The sequence below is a fragment of the Camelina sativa genome, chromosome 2 (genome assembly GCF_030686135.1).
Source record: "Camelina sativa cultivar CO46 ecotype springtype chromosome 2, ASM3068613v1".
In the NCBI taxonomy this organism is placed as follows: domain Eukaryota; kingdom Viridiplantae; phylum Streptophyta; class Magnoliopsida; order Brassicales; family Brassicaceae; genus Camelina; species Camelina sativa.
The window spans coordinates 12,005,365-12,016,796 of NC_141881.1; the positions used below are offsets into that span (position 1 = coordinate 12,005,365).

The following is an 11,432-nucleotide window of genomic DNA, read 5'->3' on the forward strand; positions in this document are numbered from 1 at the left end:
GGCGTGGAGTGCTGAGGTGGAGGAAGATTGTTCGACAAGGTGACAAGCCTTTGGTTTTGGAAGGAAGGAACGATCGTGATATACTCGAAGATATTGAGAGTATATCTCGATAAGGGAATAAGGATATTCGAAAAAGATTGTTTCCTTTTTGTTAGGATGCATAAAGATTTAGGTTAGAAATCTTTGATGCAAGTATAAGTAGACGAGGGCTAGTGTAAGACCCCGACCCTAAAATCCCGTACATGGCCGTACAGGCCAATAAAAATTTTCTTAGGGCCTATGTAAATTCTACTCGTTCGTTTAACAAGACTTAGCAGCGAATATGTAAAGCAGGTAATATAACCTAAAAATACGCATTCTTTAATTCTTAGGTTCAAATTATCCTTAGCAAAACATCCTTATCCCATGCATGGTAACAATACAATCCTTAGAAAAATAACACCATAATTAAAACTATCCAAAGCCACCATCCTCTTCCTCCTTTGCCTCCGTCACACGAGCTGGTCAGCCACTAAATTCTTGATCATCGGACATTTCCTTTTCTGCGTCCATTAAAAGGAGGTGTAAGCAAATAATGTTTGCTTAGTGGAGCGGTCATCCCGTCTCACTAGGCTCAGTTCAACGATCTCAAACTAACACATGGTATATTCCAATCAAGTCACGCAAGTCAAACAATTCACATAGGACAGTTGTCTAAGTCGTTTAGACCAACCACCATTCATATTGCAATAGAACACATTAAACATTAACCAAGACAAGCAATTAACAAGATTAAATAAACCACGGGTCAAGAGAATCAACCATGGAACTCAGCCACAGTCACGCACTCACCTTCGGTATCGACCTAAAGGTGCTAGTTTACTCGTCTCCTATGCTCAATCTGATCCCCGCTTCTACACGGACAGATCAACATCGTTAATACCTGATGTATAAACCCATAACCATCGACGGATCAAGGTGGAAGGATACTTACCGTTCCTCTCTCGACTTAGACTTAGGATCTCTCGGTTTAAGCTCTTATGGAAAACTCTTCTCTTTCTCTTGTGGTGGCTCTCGGATGTTTATGCGAATACTAGGGAAATACTAAGGGTTCCATCCCTTATATAGGGTCGACCAAACCGCCTTAAGCTGCCTTAAAACGATGAGCCTTATCGTCCCCTAACTTCCCTTATTTTTTGCATCTATCCTTATCCGATTAACTTTGTCTTTTCTGCGAGTTTCCTTTCCCGTGAGGCGGCTTAAATCTCGGCAAGATTACGGAGTCCCTGGGCCATCCATTGGCCCATAGTCTAATCGATCCATCCTTGTCCATCGGCCCGATCCATCGTTCACCGATGTGACCATTTCCGAATAGTCCTACTTTACTATCACTCTCACTATCACTATCACTATCACTAGGACTTTCACTCCCATTTCCACTCGGACTGTCACATAGACTAAATACCGAAATCTCCCTATTTTCATCCAGAAACTTACATGCTTGCATCATCTACCATGTAAGCCAAGGATTCCCTTTTCTTCAATTCAAACGTCTGTTTACTACTTCGGTAGTCTCAAACTCCTTCCTCAGACTCATGGTCAGTGTCCTTCTGTCCCATTTATTCATCCCATTCGATACTGAGGTTCGTACCAAAATTGTCATGATGACGTCCCATTCGCGTACCGTTATCGACACTTCTCGGCATTAGATATCGTACCGCCATCGGCACTTCTCAGCATTCGTCAACACTTCTCGAATGTGATCGACCATTTGCTCGATCCGTCGGTCGATCCCTGGTACCATACCATGTACGTACCTTTATCGACCCTGGTACCGTACCGCGTACATACCGTTACCGATCCTAGTACCGTACCGTTACCGACCCTGGTACCGTACCGCGTACATACCGTTACCGACCTTGGTATCGTACCACGTACGTACCGTTACCGACCCTGGTACCGTACCGCTATCGGCACTTCTCATGTACTGCCGGTACCGAGGAAACGGGTCATTACAACTAGCCTGAGAAAAGGTAGCACTCGTGGGTATAAAAGTTGTGAGATTTTTAACCTTCAAGCAATCATAAAAAAGGCTTAGAAGGAGAGTGTGTTAGTTTCTCTTAAATCTACACAGGGTGTTATGTTAGATAGATAGGATAGTGAGTTGAGGTTCAAGTCTTGTAAGAAACATAAGTTTGTGTATAAGATTGAATAAGAAGCGTTTGTTTGGCGCGGTTCCAAGTGGGTTTATCACTTGTGTGTATCTCTATACCCTTACAATTGGTATCAGAGCAGACACCTGATAAAAGTTCTGATATCCTTTTATAACAGGTGAGATCATGCAACATGGGTATGGAGAAATCACTGGGTTTCGTTGTGTCACCAAAACTGCTGAAGTTTGACTCTGAGAGTTTTGGGTTATGGAAAGTCAGGGTGAAGCAGACTATTTTGAGCATTGCCGTGGAAGCTTGGATTGATGTGGAGGATGGCTGGTCATCTCCTATGATCAAGGACAAGAAAGGTGATTTTGTTCCCAAGCAGAAGAAAAGATGGACAGCTGAGGAAAAAGCAAAATCGAAATATAATTCCCAAGCATTGTTAGACATCATCAATGCTCTGCCAATGGAGATCTTCATCCTAGTACAGGGGTGTGTGGCTGCCAAGGAGGCATGGAACTGTCTGGTAATCTTGTTCGAAGGCACAAGCAGTGTTAGGCGCGCCAGATTGATTAATCTTGCATCAGAATTTGAGAGACTTCACATGACTGAAGATGAATCTGTTGCTAGCTATGGCAGTAGATTGAATGGAATTGCACAAAAGGCTGCAGTTTTGGGAAAACGATACAACGATGAGTCAATGGTGAAAAAGATTCTCGAGAGTTTGTCTGACAAGCTTCAACCACATAGGTCTGTTGTAGTCAAGTCTCTAAACTTAGAGGAGGCTAAGTTTAATCTGTTAATAGAGATTATGCAGGCTGTTGTCATTCCTCAGGATAGAAAAGAAGATAGCAAGGGTGAGTCGTTGAACAACTTTGTAATACTGCCACTGAAGATATCAAGAAGGATGAGAGGGTGATCAGGTCAAGTAGTACTTTGATAGTGGATGTTCTAGGCATATGACTGGTACTCTTGACGCTCTATCACATGTAGAGGCTGCCGATGAAGGGAGAGTTACTTTTTGTGATGGAGGAGAAGGAATAATCCGAGGAAAGGATACAACTGGTGGTGAATCTCAACCACACCTAAAGGATGTTGTCTTGGTCAATGGTTTGAGGGAAAACTTGATAAGCATCAGTCAGCTGTGTGATGAAGGTCTGGATGTCACTTTTACCAAGAAGGGGTGTGAGGTAGTTGATCAGAAAGGATCTGTTCGGTTCAGAGGAAGGAGATCTAATAACAACTGTTACATGTGGGAATCGGCAATGCAGTGCGTCAACACAACCACTGTGTTAGACACCGATCTGTGGCATCAGAAACTTGGTTGCTTGAATATACGCACAACGATGGGGCTTGCTAATCAAGAAGCTGCGTACGGAATTCCTGAGCTGAAGGATGAACCACACTTCATATGTGGTCCTTGCAACAAGAGTGAAAAGTACTCTAACCAAACTATCCATAGTGATTATGAAGGAGAGGTTCAGAATTATAGGTCTGATCAACTTTGTGGTCATCAGGGCTTTATTCATCAGTACTTTATCACAAGAACACCAGAGCATAATGGAATTGTGAAGCGAAAGGACAGAACCCTGCAGGAGATGACAAGAGCTATGTTGCATGGAATTAAGGTTCCTCATTGGTTCTGGGATGAAGCTGGTCATACAGCATGCTACATCATCAACCGAGTGTGTGTTCATTCAGGAACCAACAAGACTTCTCATGAGTTGTGGAAAGGAAAGTCTCCTACAGTAAGCTACTTTCATGCATTTGGATGTCTCTGCTATATTCTAAATAACATGGACCAGGTAACAAATGATGAGAAGCAAGAGCAAGAACCTCCAAGCCATGGTGACTTGGTCAGCCCCATTTTTTCATCGGATGTTCTTTCTTCATCTTCTCAGGTTCATCGGAATCACTCCTCTAATTGTGTTATCGGTGCGATTCAGGGGTAGAGTTACCACAGGAAAGCAGCAGAGTGTTTTTGCTCTGAGTCATCAGAAGGCTGCTATTTTTGACACTGACTCTCAGGACCTTGATATTGTTCAATTATTTGCCTGGTTTGGTTCAACAATTGGGGAGAAGGATCCCATGGAAGCACTTCATGAAGAACGATGATTTGCTGCAATGCAAGATGAGTTGGGGCAACTTGAGCGGAGTAATGTGTGGGAGCTCACTAAACGCCGTGATAATGACAATATAGTGGCAACAAAGTGGATTTTCAGGAATAAGAGTGATGCCAGCGGATGTGTTGTGAGAAACAAAGATCGGGTCCTTGTTGAGCAACCAAAAAGTTTTGAGAACTCACAACATCCTGAGCATGAGTATTGGCTGAAGAAAGCTCTGTATGGTTTTAAGGAGGCACCGAGAACGTGATCTGTGTCAATGACATCATCCTCGGGTTCACGTGTATGGTGGGAGAGCTAAAATACGTTCAAGAAGTGTAAGTTGAACAATTATCTGATGGGAGTTTCATGTTACAAAGCACCTATGCCAAAGAGTGGGTACAATGTTTTGGGTTAGGGAGGAGTAAAGAATCAAAGATTCCTATGGGCAACAACCTGATATCTTGGCACAGCAAGAAGCAGAAGCGTGTCTCCCTTTCAACCACTGAGGCTGAATGCGTTGCCTTAGGTAACTGTTGCACACAGCCCGTGTGGATGCGACACATGTCTTTTGACTATGGTATGAATTCTTATACTCTGATAATTCATTGTGATAATTTGACTGCAAGAAACATCTTTAAGAATCTTGTTCAACAGTCTAGAACTGAACACCTTGATATTAGACACCACTTTGTTCGTGAACTAGTTGAGGCGAAACTGATCAAGAATGACCATGTGAGCACTGTTTTTCAACTATCTGATTTGCATGCTAAGCCGTTGGGGTTTTAACAAAGCCATAAATCTGAAAAATCTATTGGTGTCTGTGAACTCTAATCTCCTTCTCTGAGTTGTGTTGGTCTAAGACAGGAACATGTGCTAGGACAGATCATGGAAATCCTAGAATATATAGAAGATCAACGCTCTGAAAATAGTTGTGGGAAATAGCTGCCTGTCATGCCGGTCTGTCCATCCTGTTAAATGTTGTCATGATTTAAGGAGGTCAAAGAGCTGTGAAGAGACATGCACATATATTCTCAAGATCAATGTCATGTTGAATGAGAAGCCTAGAATCAGTGATTGACAAAATCAAGTGATGTCACTGAAGTTCAAGGTGGTGAAACAGATATCAAAAGTCTGAGTGGAATATCAAAAAAAAAATATTTAAAAAAAATAATAAAAGAAAGGGGTGTGTTGTGCTCTTCAAAGAGATGTTCTCCAGCTGCCTTAACATGTTAGGATGGATTGTAGACTGAAGGCATCTCAGTGTGAAAGACTACCCGCATGTAACAGGTCTCTGATCTTCGACAATTCAAGAGGTTGTGATAGTTCCTAGCAAAGGTTCTGAACAGGTGGTTGACATGACACACAGGTATGGCTAGTGTTCTGATTTTTGTTAATATATATATATATATATATATAAAGAAATAAATGTGTGCTCATGTGTTGTTTATTTCTTGATCTGGGTCCCTCCATGGTCATCGTAAGTGGCTGTGCATAATTTGTGTGAGTTCATGAACTTTTTAAAGATTTGTTTGAGATCTAGGAAAGAGGGAGAAGAACTTGGTGTTATTAAGATCTTATCATTAATTCAAATTGATGATTAGGGAAGATTATGGAGTTGAAAAAGAGAAAAGATTCGGTGTACACTAATGGTTAATTGAGTGTTTTCAGGATTGTCTTTTATGTTTTGGGCCGAGTCTTTACAGCCCATTGAGACACACGAGGGTGTATAAAAGGAGCGGCTAGGGTTTTTGGCATTTTCCTCTTCATCCTTGCGACATCAAACCTTTGTCGATTAAACTCCACACGCCACTGTCGTCATTGCCACCACTGACTCCTCGTGTTCCGGTTGATCCTACCACGGCGATGGTAGTCTACGAGCCTCGTGACGAGTTGACTACTACAATTCCCATTCTGGAGAATCCCACATCCACCCCCTCGTTTACTGATGAGGATGACGAAACCTGTGACTCTTTGTCTTCTCCGCCAAAAGAGGTGCCATCACAATTTCTGGTTGTTGATCTCACTGGTGATGTTCCTTTCTGTCGAGTCAGGGAATCTCGTCTCGTCTGCGCAAACGATAGGCGACTGCTGATGCCGACAGCCGCGATTCCAAGCGCCAGTCTCTCGCCAAGGATAAGGGCGTCTCCACTTCTCGCAGCGGCTCTTCGAAGGATTTTAATGTGAAACGGTTCACATCCGCTGAAACAGCTCGACGGTATGGTTTCTTTGCTTCACGAACCCTTGCCCCTGAAATTAGCTATTCTCTGGGTGCTGATGATAAGGCCAGAGAGCTGAGTGATCAAGCCGGTCTGTTTCAAACCATCTCTCACATCGGGTCTTTTGATTTGGATGTGGTGTATGAGTTTTGGGCGAATCTCCCTGCAGTGAAGATTGAAGGGGATTCGGTTGATGTTCTTGTTCGTGACTGGATGTATGAATTCTCACCGGGTCGAATCAATGCTCCGTTTGGTCTACAATCCGTTGATGTGCGCGAACAGCGACAGCAGACGGCTGCTTCCTGGAGGAGGATCTAGCATTGTTTTTGTCTGCTGGTAAGGTGAAGTCCTGCAAGCAGCTAGTGGCTACAACAATCAAGAACCCAGTCATCAGAGAACTACATAAGATATGTTGCAGCAACTGTTCTCCTACGGTGAACACCGGGTATATCTCGATGAATTGATTCATGGTGATCTACATGATTATGCATCACATCCCATTCGACTTTGGGAGGATGATCTTCGATCAGGTCATACAGTTGGGTCTGCAATCTCAAATCTGGTTTCCGGTTGCCGTTTCTTAGCCTCATCTATCAGCTCTTGGAAGCTCAGCGACCTGTTCAGAGTCTTCGGCCACAGGCCATGAAGACGACCAAGGGGAAGAAGACTGCATCAATACCTGCTGAGCCTGTTCTTCAGAGTGGTTCGTCTACAGCGTGCAAAGCCATCCGGTTGGCTATAAAGATCCTGCAAGACGCCTTGGACGCTGGTAAGTAGTACTCACTCTGATTGTATTCCTGGCATATTCTATTGATGTTTTTGACTCACCTGTGCCAAACAAGCAGGGGGAGATGAGTTTGATTCTAAAGCTTAAGGGGGAGTCTGGACTATGGGGGAGCAGTTCTTTAGTTTTTTTATTTCTGTTGCTTAATTTTTGTTCCTAGTTGAAGCTTAAGACTTGTTGGTGTTTTGTTTTAAGACTCGTTTTTGGATTGCTTGGTGATCCAATTTATTTTTAACAAGTTCTTATCCGGCTAACCGTTTGTGCTTTTGAGCGGTGCAATATCTTGCTGGTATGGGTTTGTTGTTGTCTTGGCTGTTGTTGTTTGTGTATTTTCATGTTTGATGTGGTAGTTGCTTGTGTGGCAAGATTCAGTCAAAAAGGGGGAGATTGTAAGTGCATCAGAGCTCTGTCGGTGACACGATGCTGTGGAGAGTCTCAGAGGTTTTATTAGCTGATGTGGTGTGGAGTGCTGAGGTGGAGGAAGATTGTTCGACAAGGTGACGAGCCTTTGGTTTTGGAAGGAATGAGCGATCGTGATATACTCGAAGATATTGAGAGTATATCTCGATAAGGGAATAAGGATATTCGAAAAAGATTGTTTCCTTTTTGTTAGGATGCATAAAGATTTAGGTTAGAAATCTTTGATGCAAGTATAAGTAGATGAGGACTAGCCTGAAAAAAGGTAGCACTCATGGGGATAAAAGTTGTGAGATTTGTACACTTAAGCAATCATAAAAAAGGCTTAGAAGGAGAGTGTGTTAGTTTCTCTTAAATCTACACAGGATGTTTTGTTAGATAGATAGGAGAGTGAGCTGAGATTCAAGTCTTGTAAGAAACATAAGTTTGTGTATAAGATTGAATAAGAAGCGTTTGCTTGGCACGGTTCCAAGTGGGTTTATCGCTTGTGTGTATCTCTATACCCATACACTTTTTCTTCTTTTTTCTTTTCACTAAACTTTAAACTTTGATGATACAAATTCATAGGTGTGATGATCTATTTGGGATTATTACACAAAATGCCATTTATTGAGCCAAATCTTTTTGTTTTTGCCATATGTCTCAATAATTTTCAATTTTGCCATTTTTGTCATTTTTAAATATGCAAAATTTTTGAGTTTTCTTTTCATAAAACACATACTTCATAACAAAAACTATACCCTAAAAAAAAACTGGAATCTAATAAACCCAAACATCATGTATAAATTTGTGTTCTTAGATATAAAAAAGTGGCATTTTTGAAAGTTTTTTGGACAAATGGCAAAACCTATAAATACCCCTCAAATAAGTCCCTATCTAGTAATTAACTCTGATCTATTTATACTCTATATTTTGTTCTAGTGTTATACTCTTGTTTGATTAATCCCTAGTTCATAATGTCGCCACATTGTGCATAGCTGTCTTTTTCATTACATTTTGTTTTCATAGTCTATCCTTTTTTTAATCATGCACTGTCTTAAAATAATCAACCAAAAGGAAGATATTGTTTTCGTCATCTCTCTAACTAATTTCTTATAATAAGTTCTTTTCGTTAGTTTGTAACTAACTATTGTTTAAAAATGACATTGTTGTGTCATGGAAAGAGTAAGCACGAATCTGGGCAATTTTTCAATCCAACAATGAAAACGATTTGGCTTCTTTAGATCATTAATTAATAATCTTTAGGGCTTCAGCTGCATTACAGCACAGCAATCATGGCGACACTATATCGATTCTCTTGACATTTAAGCATCTCCTTATGTGCGACTTTCCAACAAAATGGGGCATACTATCATATAACCGTTACTTAATTACCTTTTTATGTCTGTCTAACAATAATTTAATTTAATTTTTAAAACTAAAGTGAATATAGTGCAAATTAGTAAGCGGTAAGGGGATTGTGTAAAAAAACGATACATAAACTGAAGCAAAGCTTTTACATAATACAAGAAGAAAACTCAATCATGCAGTTCGACTACCAAATCAACTGAGTATAATTGCTAAGTCTAATTTTCCTGTGTGATTAACAAGTAAAAGCATAAAGCTATAAGCGAAAAAATACCACATGGCTAAGTAACCCCTAAATGCACATCCAATGTTGCAGGCTAATTACATCGTATTTTTGCCCATAGAGGATTAGACGTGATACTAGTAGCTTCAAGGCCATTTCCAAGCATTTGTGCTCCAAAGAAGATTTTATAGATTTTTGAGCAAAATAGACAAAAAAAGGCGAACTAAACCCGTTTCAAGATAGTTTCAAAGCCGTCCTATTATGGGCAATTTTAAAAAACCTTTATGATCTACTTTGTTTATGAGATATCTATTGAGCAACATACAATTCCAGAGAGTTCAGATGAACGAGAAAGAAAATGTAAGATAAGTTAGTTGTGGGAACTGCATTCTATACAGGTTATGTGTTCAAAACAGCTGTGTTGGACTATGCTTTGAGAAAAGCAAGAAACATTAAACAAAATAGATGGGATAAGACAAAAAAAATCCTATAAATGTGGTATGGAGGGGAATGTAAATGGAGGATTTATTGCTCGTATGATAAGCCGAGCCTGAAGTGGTCAGTGAAGACTAAGTATGGGCATTACAATTGCACTCCAAATGGAAAATGCAAGCTTCTAAAAGGTCCCTTTATTGAAAGGCTTTTCTTGGACAAATTTAGAGAAATGCTAATTTAATTCCTGAAGAAATTCAAGATGTTTTTGTAATGCCGCGCACCCAATTACATTGTCTTAATGCGAGGAGTTCTAAATAAAAAAGTTCATGCGATTGGGATGACATGAAACATGCATCTTAAAAAACTGAATTTACAGCGATGAGGTAAAAAATTTATATATCATTTCTACGGCCGACAAAATTTTGAATGTGGACGGAAATGAAATGAGAAACATAAACATAAAACAAATTTAGTAATCAGAATGAAACAAAAGTGCACACGACATGAGCTTACAAGGAAGCAGTGATAAGCTTTACCCTTGCTATTTTTTATTTGGAAGCAAAAAAAAAGGAACATAAACATAATCAAATGTCATTGTCCTTACAGCAAATGAGAAAAGAAATGTTAAATTTGGTAACTGTATGAGGTTATATCAAAACCTTAGGGATTTTGGTAGCAGTGACAGTGTTTGTCGCTTCCCTCAACAAGCCCTTTACATGCTGGAGGACTTCCGTATGTGTATTTGCAACAGTTAAAGCAATCAGCATTTGTACCTAGGAACGGTTCTGGCCCGCACTCGTCGAGGAACGTGGAGCATGTTTGAGCCTCGGTCTTCAAAATTTCTACCCGATGGCATATTCATCAAGATCATCAGCACAAGATAATTAAAAGACAACTAAAAAGTATATTAGAAAACTCGGGTAAATATGTATACCTGTGGAAGCCATCAAGAGGACTACCAAGAGGACTGTAAAGGTGACACAGTTAAGGTTCTTTGCCATTTCTTTATTTTTGCTAAAAAAATGTTGTCTGCTTTGTATGATCACTTAAGGTTGATGATACAAATACATAGGTGTGGTGGTCTATTTATATTCAAAATTTTGTAACTTATGAATAATTGTTTAATCCCTCCTCTCTTTCCCCAGTTCATAATGTCACCACAATTTTTCATTGCCGGCTCTCGTTCGTTAGGATATATATTTTTGAAGTCTATATTTTATAATCATGCATTTGTCTTATAATTATATTATCAAGAAAAGGAAAGTTGTCGCTGTTTTTATATCATCAATTTTTCTTTATCTTTTCTTTTTTTCTTCTTTTTCTATATATTGTTTAAAAAATAATAATGTTATTGTCACGAAGATGGTGAGTTTTGGCTTCACTTTAGGGTTTCAGCAAATATGGCGACACTATCTCATATACTTCAACTTTTCAATGCTTTGTCTCGTATTTTTTTTAACAAACATGAAAAACATAAATATCATGTTTTTTTTTGTAAAATACGTTATGTTTTTCTATAAAATGAACATGTTATTGGGTTCTACTATATTACACGCCTTCTATTTTATATGTTACACGCTATTTTCCAAAATCACAAGATAAATTTTTTTTTTTTTGTATTGGCCATCCAATATTTCTCTTATTCTCTCCAATTCTAAAATAAAAAAGGACGATTTTGTCAATTCACCCTTTCTAAATCTTGGGTCCATAATTGTTTTCTACTTCAAAAAAAAAATCATTGTTATTATCTTAATTTTTCATGAAACTTGA

At 39.6% G+C, this 11,432-nt stretch overlaps 2 protein-coding genes across 2 annotated transcripts; one reads left to right on the forward strand and one right to left on the reverse strand.

Moving 5' to 3' along the window:
- The first annotated feature begins 6,103 nt into the window (after positions 1–6,103).
- Positions 6,104–6,774, forward strand: LOC147948481 (uncharacterized). Its single transcript, XM_087467152.1, has 2 exons — positions 6,104–6,232; positions 6,322–6,774. The coding sequence occupies exons 1-2, from the start codon at positions 6,104–6,106 to the stop codon at positions 6,772–6,774; spliced, it is 582 nt and encodes a 193-aa protein (XP_087323278.1).
- Positions 6,775–10,256: 3,482 nt separating this feature from the next.
- Positions 10,257–10,703, reverse strand: LOC147948482 (defensin-like protein 206). Its single transcript, XM_087476909.1, has 2 exons — positions 10,597–10,703; positions 10,257–10,504 (listed from the first exon to the last, which is right to left on the reverse strand). Exons 1-2 carry the CDS (start codon positions 10,661–10,663, stop codon positions 10,323–10,325), a joined length of 249 nt encoding a protein of 82 aa, XP_087333035.1. The 5' UTR covers positions 10,664–10,703; the 3' UTR covers positions 10,257–10,322.
- Between the last annotated feature and the right edge of the window lie 729 nt (positions 10,704–11,432).